The following is a 17639-nucleotide window of genomic DNA, read 5'->3' as shown; positions in this document are numbered from 1 at the left end:
GTAGCGCTAGTTAGCATAAAATAACACTAGTTAGCATATTGCATATTTTTATTGAACTAAAACTAGAACTTTCTAGAACTAGTGATAGTTCTAGTTTTAATTGTTATGCAGCGCTAGACCAAGAAGTAGAATCATTCGGGTTTAGCCGTCTTTAGAAACGAGCGGCTAAACCCAAATGATTCTAGGTCTAGTGTTAGTTCTAGTTTTACACTAACACTGTTACTATGTAGAATTATTAGTGTTAGTTCTACATAGAAACAGTGCTAGTGTAAAGCTAGAACTAACACTAGACCTAGAACTAGAAACATTCGGATTTAGTATAAACCTGTAACGTTTTAGTTCTAGGTCTGGTGTTAGTTCTAGTTTTAATTGTTACGCAGGGCTAGACCAAGAACTAGAATCATTCGGGTTTAGCCGTCTCAAGAGACGTACGGCTAAACCCAAATGTTTTTAGTTCTAGGTCTAATGTTAGTTCTAGTGACAGTGCATGTGCAAAACTAGAACTAACACTATACCTAGAACTAGAATCATTCGGGTTTAGCCGTCTTAAGAGACGTGCGGCTAAACTCGAATGATTCTAGTTCTAGGTATAGTGTTAATTCTACATAGTAACAGTGTTAGTGTAAAACTAGAACTAACACTAGACCTAAAAGTAGAAACATTCGGGTTTAGCCGTGCGTCTCTTAAGACGGAAACTCAGAGTTATCGTAAAGACGTCACCTTCTCCAAGCAAAACTTCCTTTGCAAAACTACCCAATGCCTGTACTATTAAGCTATGTTGAATTTTATGTTGGACAATGCAAGTGTATACTAGTTTCGTAACTATGGTTACTGCATTCACATATTGTGAGTTATATGTAATTCCCGGTATATTAAAAAAAATTTTTTTCATGTTGAAAGCTTTCCTAAAAATAGTAAGGCGTATTTTATAAATATGAAGTGGTCAAGGCTTTAGGGGGAGATTCCAAAAGGCTCCATTAGCATTTCAAATTTTCCACTTCTCTTTGTTTAAATTTCTTGAAGCTTTGCTTTGAAAGCAGGGGATTATCGTCCCACAGAAATTTTAAAGGAAATAAAGTGAACCGGAAAAAGAACTCTTTTAACTTTGAAACAATGAACAACAAACTCTTGAAATCAACTTGAACAAGAAGAATATTTCTCATATGATTAAATTTAGAAATTAAATTGTCTTATTTTATCATTAATAAACAAAGTACTATTTTATGTTGACGTATTTTTACAACTTTGAATTATTATCATTGTTTGACTTGTTGACAATCTAAAGCAAATGGATTTATTTAGATTTCATTGTGTGCTCGTGGATATGGTGTAATAATGGATTTGTTTTTTGTTGCATCTTATTTGCCAAACACCGCAGTCAGGTGAAATTTACTATGTTTTTCAATGGAACCGACATGAAAAAGGTCGTCACACTTATTTTTGTATCATTTCATTTGAATTTTTTTCGTATTTAATTTTTTCTGTAAACCCATAGTTTCATATGAAATATTTGCGAAATAAAAACGTTTCTAGAACAAAGGATTTCTTTTGTGAGAATAAAATATAAACATTTTATATCAAAAGATTTTTGATGCCACATAATTTAAACGTTTAATCATAAGAAGTAAAAAAAAAAAATATAATAATAAGTGTAATGTTTGGCATCACAAACTAACATTTTCCAGGAAATTTAAATAGAGCACCGGGTCTTTTGAAACGCAGTAATGCAGATAATGAGTAAAACTTTGGCACTGTTCCCCTAAAAAAATATCTTGAGGTATTGTTTCCCCAGAACACGGATTTGTTTTGGTGGTAATCACCTGTTCGCGAAATGTCACCGAACGAAACCGACACTAAATAACTAAAGTAAACGTGAGGCCGTATAATGAATCGTAGGCTTTGTTAAAATAGACATAGGAATGTTGAGCACGAAGACTCCTGCCAAAGGATTGTTTTTACGCGAAATAAAAATAAAGATTTCTTTTCCTCCCGCCCAAAAAATTAATACATCTCGTTTCAAATCGTTTTACATAAATTTATATTAAATAAACATACCGCGAACAACATTCACAAATATTTCCGTAAATTTATATTCATTTTCAAATTAGAATTAAACGATACCGCCATAATAATATTAACTTATGTTTTGCTTTCACTATATCGAAAACACTTTCATTTAAACGGACGTAATCAAAACGATTCCTGAGTGCAGCCGAAAATAAATTTTGGCTGAACGTGTTTGTGGTTACTTTTGGATGTGTTTGGCAATCACGTTTCGTACGTAAATCGCAATTTGCTGATAGAAACGAGAGCCCATTTACGTCCGAAAATGTAAAGCAAAGATATTTTCTTAAAATAACTTAGGTTACTTGGTTATCCAATTTTAAAATGAACGAATCAAGAGTGTATTAAGAAAATTATATTATTTGAGTTATATTTATTATTTTGAATTAAAACTAAATTAACATATGGGTTCAATCTACTTTGCTTCAATCACATATTTAAGGAAATATGGGTAAAAATGGAATCTGTTATATCAATATTAGGTCCACAATCGAATCGTTATCAAATTAAAGAGCATAGACTGATGTTAAATATTAGAAAAGTTTTTATTTTCATATTGAAATAGACGCAGTGAGGTTGTAAAAAAATCTGTGCACATTTTCAGGGCAGGCGGTGTGAACTTTAATTAGCTTTATACGTTCCACAATGCATGAAAATGAAACTTTAAAATTGATCTCCATGTGTCAACCCAACCCAACCCAACAAGTCAAAATTATTTAGTACAATACAAGATATCTCAAGCACATCGAAACCTTGAATGTGCCTTTAATAAGAGTGTCAAACGGTTGATCGGAGAAATATACATTCAGTGTGTGCGGAAATATATACAGGTGTTTATAAATTGGTAATTCATTCGGAAATTCTTCGTTCGATTCTAAGGCGAAAATCTTATTTTTTAAATGTTGTACCATGCTTCATACCTCTTCATAAGGTTCTCCAAGTTCGTATAATTTGTCCACAAATAATCATTCATATTCAATGTCTGTTGATAAATAAGCTGTAATTTAGAACAAAAAGAATTTTGAAAACTAGTTTTTTTTGTTAAAGTTATTTTCTTTGGCTTTAAAGTTCGTTTTTAACATTTTTTCATTGTCATATCGTTATGAAAAACATTTGGTAACATAGTAGAACAAGTTTGTAATTTTAGCATATTAATTTCATTTAAAATAAAAATAAAAATTTTCATTTTTTTTAGGAAATGTTGCTCATCATAACGGTAATATTATTTTTTCCTTGTAGCTCTAAGTTAATGGCATTGAAATGACTTGACGTTTTTGAATGTATCGGTGTTTTTGGTCTCATCTTTTTCATCTAGAAGAGATACTACATTAAGATTTGCGATTCAGAGTAGATTGAAGAATGTCGATACGTGTACATTATCCGCCAATTTCTAAACACCCTGTATATAGCTACACTATATTGAATAGGTTTAGGAAAATAGAAGCAGAGATCAACTATTTTTAATATGTCAGTAAAAGAAAATTTTCATTAATAACTCCGCTAAAAGAGAAAAGCATGGTAGTATGCTTATATTTTTGCCTATCAACTACTCTGTTAATAAAATCTTTTTTTTGCATGTCTACATGCAAAGTTGTTTTCGAATATTTTACCATTTGCTTGTTCCTAATAGTTTGGATTTATGTTACAGTTACAATACAAGCTCACTAATCCGGGATTTACTAATCCGACACGTCTAGACTAATCCGGTGTTTGACAACTCTTGTAATCATCTCTTATAATACAAACATTTTCTTGAATCTGCAAAAACCGACAATTTTTAGACATTACTTCTATTAGCCCTAAAATAACTTGAAAAAAAGACACTTTGAGAAAAAATAAAGTTGAACTACCCAAAGAAGTTATTATAAAAAAATTGAATCGAAAAAGTTATAGTCTTAATTGTAAAAGTGGTTTCAATTCTAGGCTTTTTAGTAAATATTTGAGAAATTAAAAGTTGGAAAATTATAATCCGCAAAAAAAAATCGTGGCCATAAATTTTACACGCAGCAATAGTGCGACAAATATCGTGTATCACCATGTGGTACACGTGGTTCTGTACGCGTGGAAATGTGAAACAAGCTGATTCAGTGAATCATGACGTCAAACATTGACGACAAGACAATTCCCACTTAGATAATTTAAAAGGTGCTTTATACTCTTCGTTTCTTCAAGAACGTTATTACAAGAAGACTTTCATGGAAGAAAGTATTCGAACTTTTAAAAAGTCTTTTTGATAAAGTCTACAAGAATAAGGAATTTCAAGCAAGTAGAATTAACATGTTGCTCCATCTATTGAACAATTTAGGAAAAATGATTAAATCTACAATGCTGATGAAACTGAACTGGCCTGAAAAGTTTTATCAAGCAAGATAAATGTGCCCCGAGAAGAGCGAAAAGCATTACAAGTGTCCAAAGATAGACTTACCAATATGCCTTATGCCAATGATATACAGCTAAACACAAATTTTATCAGTTCAAAATTTGAACTTGTTTCTGAAGAAGGTTGCAGCATGGCATTCGAAACATTTAATAATATTGATCTTCCACTATAAAAATCCAACCAAAAAAGTATTCGTCTTATGGTTTCATAATAATTTTGCCCCAATACACATGGCCAAATGACAATTTAGCTTCAAGGGACGATTCAATACAATCCATTTCTTTTCCTCCTAATTGTACTTTGCTGCTTCAACTTATGCATAAATAAATGAAGCACTCAGTACTAAATCAGACAATGGTGAAATGAACTCTGTGAAGTCCGAAGATGTTTAAACACGTTCACTGCCATCTCGGTCAACATGACCGAATCAATTTTTCGCATCTTAAACACCAGATATTCGACAATTAACAATTTTGACTATGTAGACTGATCAAGCCGGCCTAGTAGAAGTATTGTGTATTTCAACTTCTTGCGTACAAATTTAACAAAATACTTGGTGTCTGTAAGTGGTCGTTTTGAGTCTCAATTTCTATTTCGTGGCATGTTTTTGTACTCATAACATCCATTAACGTTCTAGCAGTAAACATGTTAAAGGCAATGGATCTCACCAATGGACAAACCTTCTCTGAGCACGAAACACGTTGGCAGAGTAAAAACCCAATACAGCATAGCAGTTTTAGTTGATAAATGAGATATATTTTTGTTTAATGATTTGCATAAGTTTATTGTGTCTTGTTCACAACCCTATTTTAGATCTAACGTGATACTCAAGAAATCAACTGATTCAGAAAATTGATCTGACCGCCGCGCCGAATCAAAAAATATAGTTTGTGTTTTGGTGTCAAATATTTAATCTTGTGTACCTTTTGCTATATCAACTAATTTGTCTTGGTCTCAATTTCTATCTATAGTAATCGTGTCGTCTGCAAACATAACGGAGTTTATGTGGGCAAATAAGGTTGTTTATGAAAATTAAGATTAAACTATAACCAAGTAGTTTATTAGGCCCCTGCGAAAATTCTTATTTCATTGGCTAACTATCTGATAGTAATTCGTGAAATGACATAAATTGTTGGCGATTGCATAAATAAGGGTAAAGGAATTGAATTGGGTTAAGTAATCGAAATATTCGCACTTCTAGATGAAAAAGATGAGACCAAACACTGAGACATTCAAAAACGTCAAGTCATTTCAATGCCATTAACTTAGAGCTACAAGGAAAAAATAATATTATATGGTATGATCAGCAACATTTCGTAAAAAAATGAAAAGCCTTCAATCTTTATTTATGACTTAAGTGTAATTCACCTAACATATTGTCCATATCGATGTGCAGAAAGTGATTAACAAAAGTAGCATCAAAAATGAATGAAACAAGAATTGTTCAACAAATGATGTCGTAGCAAACTGAACTTAATGACTGCATCTATTCATCCATCCACAAACATTAAATTAAAACTGTGGTTCAGCTCTTCACGTGATATGTTTTTTTAATACTCCTACAACAGTATATTATAACGTGCTTGCTTTAGTTGTAATACAAAGGTTGAAATATCTGCATTTTGCATTACAAGTGCTAAATGTTTAGCTCTATAATAAATAGAAGAGTATATCAGAAATGATAGGCATCTGTAAGTTATTTTTATAGCTTGTTTCTTGTACAGTTAGAAAATTACCGTATTTTCTCGAATCTTATCCGCACTAGAATCTAATCCGTTTTAAAAATGCAATGATGGTAAAAAAAGTTGGTTTTCCAATGTAATCCACATCCGATTGTAATCCGCATTTGATTTTAGAGCATATAAAATTTGTAAAAAGGGTGCGGATTAGATTCGAGAAAATACGGTAATCAAAGAGGTTGGTATAATTTTTTGTTTAATAAAAATATGAAAATCTCAGACGGGTAACGCAATGTGACTTGGTGTTAGACTTATGGTGTTATGGCTATTTCCTCTTAAAGCTTCTTAAGCAAATGTTTCTAGCCGTGTTGACTGGTTTACAGAATTGTATTCTTGGCAAGTAAATCTACCTTCGAGCATATCAGATAGATTTTGAAAAGGTTCTTTTATCAACAAAATCAAAGTTCTTGTAATCAGTTTAGTCTACAACGTAGTGATTTTGAAAGAAATTGATCACAACAGAGCACAAAATTAGACAATACCAAAAATCTCTATGTTGCTCAATATATTACAAAATACGATTTTTTCAAAATTTTAGGCATAAGTTGAGTGATTTGAAAGACACAGTTTGGGAAGTCACAATCGACGCAATTTAGATGAAATACACACAATTTGTGAGAATTTCTACACTCAGTATCTGATTACAGCAACGTTCAAATGGTCACATTCATTGATATGAGTTTATAATAAATTCTGCAAAAAAAAATAATGCTACCTGTGTTTTAATTATTCGTAGTGCTCATCTTTCTAAAGCAAAAAATTACATTTAACTTACACGTCAAGGTTGAGACAATAAATTAAGCATGTTTTCACAGATTTTCTTCCTCACGGAACAACTTACAAGAGCGTTCTGTTTAAAACAAGAATGATGATTACATCTAAATGTTGAAAACGATATATATTTGTGCCACATTTGTGTTATTTACAATTTATTTCGGTTGTTTTATTACGAGAGACATAACTGCTAATATCACCGTTACCATTGAAACTAAATACTCTCTCGGTTCCAAATGTTTGTGCTGGTTTATACCGCAATCGTCCGATTAGTGCTACAACGGTTCATTGTGCTGATAGTTTTTATCTTATGTTGGTTTGGTTTTCATTCGCCATTAATCGTTATTAAAAAAACTTGAATTTACGATATAACAATTATAAATTATATCTTTTATTTTATCGCATAGTTTGATTTACATCTGACGTATAATATAAAGAAGTAATTCACAAAGAGTACTTTCAAGGACCATCCCATCGCCTTTTCCAACCATAATAAATCCGAATACTCAATGATATTTACATCGTACTCGCATGATTAACTCCCTCGCGTCTGCAAGCACAATTGACGACGGACGTTAAAATTGAAGAAGGACATTCTGTGTTTTATTCCGCGTTTTATTCTAAGCGGGGTCGTTAGTATAATATATTTCTAACTGGGTTATGATATTTATGGACTATTAACCGTCCAATAACGCGGTTTATTAGTTGTTATTCTCGGGTTATTTTATTATCTTAAAGTAATTTAAATAAGAACTTTAAAACAGGTAAACTAAAAATAAGATAATGGAGGGAAGTTAATAAACTGTTATTTATGAAAATTTCAATAAGTTGGGTGTGGATTTATAAAACTAAAAAAAAAACAAGAAAAAATAACGAAAACGGCGAAATTTCCTGTTCTAGAAACTACACAATCTATTGGTAGTCGAGATATAATTGGAAGGAAGTAGTAATTGGAATATAGATGTATTGATTAAAGTTCGCTCGTTTGCATCATAACTTGTATGTTTAACGAGATTCGTACGCGACAAAATTATTTTTCTTTTCTGCATATTTTGTCAGAATAATATAAGCTTTAACGCTAAATCTTAACGGACAGTTATTGTCCCGAGCTGGTTATTTTAATTTAGAATTAGAACGCGATATAATTGTCCGACACGAATGCATAAACCACTCTCGAGGTGACATCATTATTTTCCAACAAGTAATGTTGTTTATCAAGACAAATTTAACAACCGAGTGGGTTTTAACACTTTGTGCCGGAAGCAACCTTCGCAAATCGCGATAAGTACTTTTAGAAAAATACTTAATAAATGAGTTATCTTTATCTTGTACCAGACGAATAACAAGCTTCTGTTATTATTCAATGGAACAACGTTTAAAATACATTTTTGAGACGTTCGATGCTGATAAATGATAACTTATTGCAAATAACATTTGAGACAGTATGAGATGCAATCTAATTATGTGCGATGATTATTAGGTAATTGAAATTTATCGGTTATCTTTACAAAAAGAGACGTCATTCAAACAAAGATATTTTTATAAATTGTAAATAATAATGTCAATAGAAACTACACTAATTTACATAACCTTATTAAACGTAAATGTGCAGTATTTGCTTGAAAAGTATGTTAAATCAACACAAACGGTCAAGAATAGGACAATGTACACTAATTCGAACTAAAAACTAAAAAAAGGTTGTATTCACATTCCAATAAAAAAAAAATTTATCTTTAGTTTTCAAACTTGTCAATAGCAATTTCACACACGATTTTGCCGGTGATCCGACGTTGTTTACAAAAATCCCCATTAATGGTGGTGCTTGGTAAACAACGCCGTCCCCGGGAGGTTCACACTCCTCTCCATCATGCCAATGGAAAAGAGTGGAGAAAATTATTCTGTAAATATTTGAAGCGATAGGGTTACCAACTCGTAAAGTGCCACACGTCGAACTAGGTCAAACAAATGTTAAAAAAGAACAAAAATTTTAATTTCCATCGACAATTTCAAATAATTATTGAAATTCTTATGTGGAATATTTCAGATTGTATTGAATAAACGTAATAAATAATAAACAACTTTGTAGTTACCTTCAAAGGGTTGTAATATTTAGTAAAACTTCATGTATTTCTTCGAATCATTTTTAAAAGTTCCACGTTATGTTTAATATCTCAAAAAGATTCATGCTGCTCGAGTTATAGTTTAGAAACAGCATTTTACATTATTTTAAACCAAAATTATAAGGAAATTATAACTAATAATAAACATGAATCTGTTAAATGGTTATTATAACTGACTTTCTATTTTTTTTGCTATATGCTTCTCTTTTTAATTTATGAGAATAAATTAATTCATTAACTATTGGATTAAATCCTGATCATCGAGATTCATTTGAACCTCAAACTATTTCATCAGAACAAGTGGTAAACGATTTCATAAAATGTATTCTAGATTCTTTCTCAGTGGGTTCTTCTGGGAAGAAAGAATATATTTTATTTAACGTTAAATAAAGAGATCTGATGATGGCTTGCTAAGAGCTTTCTTGAGAAAACCATCCAAAATCACTGAAAGAACTTGGACTGCGATTTCGGCCAATGGAATAAAATTTAGCAGAAGTCCTCGAAGATTAAACAAGTTTTAAATGGCTTCCAAATTTGTAGCTAAACAAGAAAAATGTTTGCCCTAATACCATTACCATAATGTTGCCCTTTAGCCCATTGCATTTAGGATTTTGTAAACATTCCTGTATATGTACCGGCTGGGAGACATTCCAGAATTGGTACACCATGCATTCAAAAGAAACTGTTGATAAAATTTTCTAAAGACTGCTTTAGTTACAGACCCGAAAATTTTATATTTGACATTATATATTTGAAACCATCATGAAATAGGTAAACTAATTATTCCCGGAAGTTTTGCAAAATGACTCTGCAGAAATTAACCAACAAACATATAAGGAAACCACAAAAGGACCAAGAGCTGTTCCCAAACAAGTAACATTAACAGTTTTTTCATTTATCCTGCCACTGTACAACACAAAGGCCAACTTCTACGATGTGATATAAACTGCCAGGATTACATTTCAACCAGGAAGACAATACTGAAAAGGAAGAACTTATGGAAGATGATGTAGATATAGGAAATGAAGAAGCAGCAAGTTCTCAAATAGTAAGTGTATTAATTAAAAGAAAAGAAATTTATCTTTGAAAATCATATTGCATATTTTAATTTGACAGACAGATTTTGCACTATCACAAAGATTATTTTTGTGCACATATATTAGTCTTTATTAGTCCAATGACTATATGATTTACCCTACATTAACAAATGATTAGTTACAATAAAATGGGGGCTAAATTTTGCAAGTTGTATTTTGACAGTCAAGCCGTTCTGTAAAAACTTCCTGTACACCACCTTCTCCATCTTGACGATTTAGTGTAAAATGATTAACAAAAGAGTTAATCATTAGCCTCAGAGGCGCAAAAACGCTTTCAGAAACGCTGTTGAGAAATTAGTCGAGCCATATGTTTTAGAAATCTGATTGAACATCTTGAGCATAATATCAACATCAGATTATAATTTAAGAAGGTAGTAAAACCATGATTATGTGTCTATACCATTTATTTTTCCCTGTATATAAACTATACATTAAAACCTCAAATGTTCAGATTTACTTCTTCCCAAAGATGATCAAATAACAACTCTATTACCTTACAGAATTTTGCGTCTTTAAACAATAAGTAGTCTTAAAAATAATTAAAACTTGATAAAATATGTTGATTATGATGGAGATACCAAAACATTTAAAGAAATTTTAAAATGTTAAAATCATACAAAGGCAACACAATTTTCAAAAAAAGTGAATTGATTTTGTGTCAACTCGCATAGTAGGCACAGTAGATTTTTATTGCGACTCGAATATTTGCCGAACTCCGAATTCCACGGAAAAAATGCGAAACGAAATTTGGACAACCCTTTACAGCAAACGTTCAACAAATAACTTGCTGCAACATGATTATTTTCCGATCAACCGGAATCAAAAAGTGAATCCTCGGAGAGTACCACTACCAATATAAATCGTCTCTTTGGCAGAATATTTTCGATGCTGTAATACTACTATTTTAATGTATATTTTAATGTTTTAAAGTATAGATTTTTAAGTGATAACGCTGAGCCAGATTGCCATAATTTTAAAAACAACAAGATTTTATACATAGCATCTTTTGATATACTATTTTATAATGGCTTTTAGTAAAACAGTATTATTTTGTCTCCACCATAGATGTCTCACAGATGTACTAGTTACCATAAAATAGTTACAGATCAGAAATTACAGTTCGTTACAAAGTTATAAAAAGTATTTTACAAAGAAGAACAACAAGATTGTAGTAGAACATACAAAATATCTTAGTCGATTTAGGAAAATATGCTTGGATTGTGGAGATGTAAATGGAGAACCGTTTCTTCGACATTTGAAGGCGCTTGATTTTACTCCTTCTAATAATATTATTAATAATTTTAATAAAGAGACCAGGATAGAAAAAGGTGTATAAGTTTTTCCTAAAGCATAAAAGTGTCATTCTTAGAAAACACAAACTTGGAAACTTACTCAAATTAAAGCTTGCTAAGAGAGCCACCATAAATGGATTCCAAAAATCTGGGATTTTACTATTTATCGATTCTATACCTCAAGACTGGGAGTATGCTGCATCAAAGGATCTTAATAATTCTGATTTTGAATCTGTGAATCCAAACAGCAGTAACGAAGAACAAGTACAAACTTCCACATTTAAGTGGTTCCATATAAAATCTTTAGATTATAAAGTTCTATTCCTCCACAAAATGTTTTTGCATCATCGTATAATTCAGTTGAGAGCGATTCTGAAGTTAATCTTCCTATACCAATAAAAACGAATTGTTTCCTTGTGTGTAAATTGTTTACATCGTTAGCTAAGAAAGTCCACTTAAAGTTATAGTCTTTTAAGAGTATCTATTTAACGAAAACGAGCAAATCGGCCAAAAGAAAAGTTTTTGAAAATAAAGAAAGAAATAGAAAATAAAGTTCAAATTCTAGACAGAACAAGAAGAAGAATGTCAACAATCGTACTACAAATCATAATAAATGCAATATATGCATGCAAAAATACTCGGAAGGCGAAGAGGACTGGTATAAATGTCAGGGATGTGCAGGATGGGCTCACGAGTCCTGTGGGATTCTAGATGCGCTGTATTTCCCTTGTTTGAAATGTAAAATAATGTCCCATTTTTTTCAGAAAATATTAATGTCAAAATAATGTCAGTTTGAAGTTTTAGTATATAATATTGATTACATAAAAAAATATTTCATTAAAAGATTGAACTTTTAAAGTTGATTGGAATTATATTTTATATTATAAAAAAATAATTGGCAAACAATGTATCGTTAATTATCTTTATCTGTACAAATTGGGTTCCCTGCAAATTGAGCTGTAAAGAACATTGAATCGAACCTGTGCCTCTCTCTTTTTAACTCTTCATTTTCCACTCTTCTCTCATTTCCTCTTGGTGTTTAGTAACGTCCGTTCTCTATAACCTGCGCTACCACCCGTTCCCTGTCGGTTATACGGTTGTCCATTAACGTTCGACTATCGGTATATATTGTTATTATTGGGGCTGCGAGGATCACGTTCGCAATACGCCTTAATTAACGCGTTCAAATATATTGCCTGCGGTGTGGAGGTGCGCCTTCTCTCTCTACTATATGCTAGCTTTCCATTGCGCCGTTAACGAGCTACTCATTATGCCCAATCGAACCGGACCCCGTTTTAACTAGCTACACACCCAACCCATCAGTTGTTGTATACCATTCGAGAATAGAACTTATAGAACTCACCTTTCCTCTACTTGCAATTGCGCTTTTGCATCACTTGACCTATAGCGTAGTACGTTCAAGTAGGAACAAGTGCAATTCTAATGTATTCCGCGACCTGTTACCGGACTTGTAGTCTTTCTTCATTCTCATACAGTATAGTATAAAATTTTTTCAACTATCATCATAAATTTACAACACTTTCATATTGTAAAGGATCGTTCGATTATCCTTGGATTTTTTATTCATTTACCATTAAAGTTAATTAAACTATAAATTATTACCACATTTATTTCCCTGTGTTATCAAAATTGATTTCTGCTTTTCTGATTAATCGAAAATTTCGATTCATTTCAAATGAGGTTAGATTAATAAAGATAATTTTTATATTTTTACCCGGCAACAATTTTTAATCTCTCTTTCCAGCTAAGTAGTACCTAAGTATTGATTTATTTATTGATTCGATCTAATAATAATAACTTGCAAAATAACTCGTAAACAAGAGAGACATTCACGTTATGTTATGTATTCGAAGTACGTTTTGTTCCACATGATTAGAATATTTTAAATGTGGTAATATATTATATTGAGACACTTTGAAATGAAATAATAATTATTTTAAAGATTAATTTATGCGAAGTAAATAAAAAAAAAATAAAACGTTATCGGTTCAAGAAGAGTATAATAATAACAACAAACACCTCTATTGTGTGGACTACCATTATGTGAAGATACTGCCTACTTCGCAGGAGATGAGCCACGTGTAGATATTTGCACACATATGTAATCGAACAAAAACGTTTTTGTTCCGAGTTCTAAATATTGACTTTAAACCATCCCAGAAAAAAAGGTTATTCTAACAAAGACATCCTTTCTCCGACAAGAAAACTTTATTCTTTATCACCGCACACCAAAAACCCGGCGAACAACAACAACAAAAAAATAACTTCTTAACGACCACTGTATTTACATACAAATCCGTTATTTTCATAAGAACATCGCAGTTAGCAACGGCAATATAAATGTTAATTCGCGGCCTATTCAAGAGACAGAATTAACGACTTCTCCACCACAGTTTACGTCCCGAGCTTTCAAAAAGCTCCCGGTAAAAAAGAGAAAACGGCTGTAAGAAAAAGGGACCGTAAAACGAAAAACCCGGCGAATTTCGTAATTGGAGTCCCCGTTTTTGTTCCAACGATCTTTTCGGTTGAGACGAGTTTTCGCAAATTAAAATTATTCTCGGAAAACGGAGGCGAAGGGCGTGTAATGCGTTAATCAAAACGATCCCCTTCGTCGACGAAGCAAACTCCAAAAGATACTCGAAAAACGAGCGAACTTACTAATTGGCGACGATGTTTTGTCGGAAAACATACTGATCCGGGGGAGAGGAAAATTTCATTAAATCCGTGATCTATTTGATCTGATATACGCGGTTTTCAAAGTTGCATTTATGCGTATAAATGAATGCTTAATTGAATTACTCAATCACAAACGTGTCGCTGTTTAACGGAGATTAACGAGTTAAAAAAAATCTAAGAGGGCATTGAGAGAAAGGAATTAACCGGTTACGGTCGATTAGGAAACCACTTTTCACTTTTGCAAATTTAATACATAGTGAATATTTTCAAATTAGTTTAACACTTACTTTTTTTTATCAATCAATTGAACAAACTGTTCAATCAACATCATAATTTGATGAAATCTGTTTAAAATGCTGGTGAACAACATTAAAATTCCAATTTAATAACTACTTTAGAAATCTATTACTATAGATAGTTGTTGAATTGTATTTTTTACTAGATCTTCAGATCGATAAATCCAGTTCAAACTTGGTATCGAGGAGTAATGGGCCATGGTCCATTAATTTCCAGTATTACTTATTACGTGTGATGATAGTGTTAAATTATAGTACCACATCTTTAAAAATTCCCAATGTTAAACAATACATGCCAAGAAGTGTAGCTTCTTTAGCTAGAAGCTTTAGTTAGAAAGATTGATTTGCATTGAAAATACGCAAGAAACTAACTTCTTTTCTTAGGAAAAAAAGTTTACATCTTATTACAGGTTATATCACATCGCTGATGAAGACCATGAATTTCAACCCAACCTAAACACCAACGCTCATTTTTGACAAAATCTTCTCCAAAGAGGATGTTTGAGAAAGGAATAAGATCTGTAAATAAGGAAAATTTTAACCTCAAAAGGAGAATTGTTTTAGAAGACATCAATGGAAAAGAGGTGATTCATTCTCTTGAATAAATGTGCAATAATATCTTAACCAGCGTACGTCAGCTTTATGAAACTGCAATTGTGCTAGACTCAAAAAAATGCAGCAGGGCAACGTTTATTTTATCATCTCCAAGTGTGCTTCAATGTTATGTTCAGAGTGTCTAAAAGAACTTTTCTATGTTTATGCTGACGATGAAGTAATCGATGCTGAACTTCGAAGAACAAATCACTGTTACCCAGCAGCACTACTATAGACATGGCAAGATATTTAACGAGTAATGCAGAGATTTTGGTGAAAAGAGAATAAAAGTTTGTGTTTAGAGATTTAAAAATGTGAGATTCGATGCACAATAATTAAGCAGAAACTTAGAGGTTGCTACAGAACCACCTAGATGTTATAGTTATGTATCCTCAAAGGTATACTTTAAAATAATAATATTAGAAATATTTATAGAAGCATAACAATAAAAAACTTAGGTTTAATGACATTAAACAGCAAAACACATTTATTGCTAAATGTGATTTTAAATGTCTTGTGCAACACATTTCCTCATTTATAGTTATAACTTTGGCTTAACATAATTCTGAGATCTTTTTTTTTGCAGATTAACTGGAAAAACGCCAAAAGAACCAAATTACACTCCCATCATGGGTTCATCTTCTAAAACAGAAACAAAGTTAACATAACTGACGACATCATTCGATTCAATTCTCAATTAAAGCGCTAGATTTAGAACAACTAGTCAAACAGCTCGCATTACTCCTAAACGACCGATGTACATCGTGAACTATCGCATGACTTGAGGAACTGCAATGTTAATGGTCTAACAGGTTTTGGAACCAAAGTTTCTTGACAGAATGGTTACGAAGAGCCAAGTTTAGAACAAAGAATTAACAGAGAAGTATTCAGATTTAAGCAGAACTTCATTGAAATGCAGGAAAATCATAATGAAAATGTATATCCGACCAACATGCATAACAAAGAAGATTGCATGAGTTGAACATTTGTGATGATGAGAATTTTTAGAAACAAAGTTGGGTATTTCTTACCGAAACGGTTACGAAGCACTAAATATGCTACGAAGCACTAAATATGCCTTCCACGTGTATTAACTCATATTACACATATAATTAATACGAAATAATAGGGAACCCAGTGTAATGATTCCAATGATCTCATAATTATCTGAAAGTTATCATATTTCATTTTTTTTACATCAAATTCCAACAGATAAATGTTTAAAGCTAAATTTCTTTCTAGCTGTACTTCGTGGCGAGTCATTCGGAGAGAGCCACTGCCCTTTGCGTTTTGGATTATCATATAGGACCCATTTTTCATCTGCAGTGATCAAGCGATTAAAAAATCCGGATTTTCAGTCCGGAAAAATACGGATCGGTTAACTTTGTTTTCGTCGGACCAATCTGATATAAATATTCTTGGATGATAAACCAAGGTTGGTTAAGAGTATTTGTAGTTCTTCGATCGTCTGACACGGATTTGCTTCCACTGCCGTCCTTAACAGGTCAAAATTACCGGGTTTGAACTTAGAAAACCACCTTTGGTAGCAATTGTTGCAGTATTACCCTTGCAAAACTCAAAAAGCATACAATGCCGAATATGTACCACTTCTGGTATTTGACTGGTCATTTCACCATAAATTCCCAAAAAGAAAAATAAGAATTATTTGCGAGTAAACAAGTCACTCTAATCTTAAAATATCTTTAACTCGATTTTGTAGTACACAATGAGATGATAGATGGCAATCGAATATCGACATGCACAGAAACGACATTACTTTCCGGTCCTCTAATATGATCGTCATCGAAGGTGTTGTAGACCACGACGTTTTTGGGATTCGCTGATACATTATTTAGAGCTTTGGGTAAGAAAAATGCACAGTTCAGTTTTTACCTCACTTGGGATTACTGCTGATTACTTCATATTTAGTTGCAAAAGTTGGACTCAATCCATAACATTTTTAAAATTGGATTCATTACAATATATATACTAAGTGCTGTGAAAATCTCAATGCCAAGAGAGGTAAGTATTTTTTGTCGAAACGTGATAGCAATTAATTAAAATTTCATTCCAGTGGCACAAGTGATAATTGGTTTAATAATGGTTAGATTTTGTTTGGTTAATAATTGTTGAAGCTTTCCCGATTCTGTTTGGAGCTGCACGGAATACTGAATTATTTATTGTGACGCATGTGCGCCAAACTGTAGGGATTATAGTATAGGGTGTTGTGACTTATTGGACCCGACCTTCAAGTATGTAACCTATCGAGCATATTTGGAACATTATGGGGGAGGAGACTGAGAAACTTGTTGCATCTTCCGCATATGGTGCAAATTACTGCATGAAGGTTGCAAGGGACATAATACCTCACGAGAAAATCGACCAATTGCTAAAATCAATACCACGAAGAGTGGGGGAGTATATAACCAACCCATAATTAATAAAAATTAAGTTTGCATTTTGTACTTCGTAGTTAAACGGTTCTGCCAAGTTTGATCAAAAATATATTTCTACATTTAGGATTCCTTTGGATCATTTCATTACATGCCTAAACGATTCTATTGATTACCAACGCAACAAATAATC

The 17639-nt window shown here is 32.2% G+C and overlaps 2 protein-coding genes and 1 long non-coding RNA gene across 8 annotated transcripts in view; 1 reads left to right on the top strand and 2 right to left on the bottom strand.

The window, feature by feature from the left end:
• LOC111425780 (Sestrin) overlaps positions 1-17639 on the bottom strand; it is a 151705-nt gene that overhangs the window by 66196 nt on the left and 67870 nt on the right. The window lies entirely within an intron of this gene.
• On the top strand, positions 12810-17575 carry LOC111425782 (uncharacterized). Of its 4 annotated transcripts, none has more exons than XR_002707733.2 (5): positions 12999-15451; positions 15640-16725; positions 16774-16917; positions 16983-17075; positions 17128-17575. It is a non-coding gene; the product is annotated as an uncharacterized lncRNA (long non-coding RNA). The 4 variants fall into 4 exon arrangements; XR_002707732.2 differs by having other exon boundaries at positions 13000-15451; positions 15640-16488; positions 16558-16917; XR_002707731.2 differs by lacking the exon at positions 12999-15451 and adding an exon at positions 12810-12961 and having other exon boundaries at positions 15640-16917.
• LOC139432301 (uncharacterized) lies at positions 16337-17019 on the bottom strand. The gene is made up of 2 exons (XM_071200797.1): positions 16746-17019; positions 16337-16687 (listed from the first exon to the last, which is right to left on the bottom strand). The coding sequence occupies exons 1-2, from the start codon at positions 16900-16902 to the stop codon at positions 16551-16553; spliced, it is 294 nt and encodes a 97-aa protein (XP_071056898.1). The 5' UTR covers positions 16903-17019; the 3' UTR covers positions 16337-16550.

The sequence above is a fragment of the Onthophagus taurus genome, chromosome 1 (genome assembly GCF_036711975.1).
Source record: "Onthophagus taurus isolate NC chromosome 1, IU_Otau_3.0, whole genome shotgun sequence".
Taxonomy (NCBI): Eukaryota; Metazoa; Arthropoda; class Insecta; order Coleoptera; family Scarabaeidae; genus Onthophagus; species Onthophagus taurus.
Note: the sequence above shows the minus strand (reverse complement) of the source record. Positions and strands in the feature narration are given on the sequence as shown.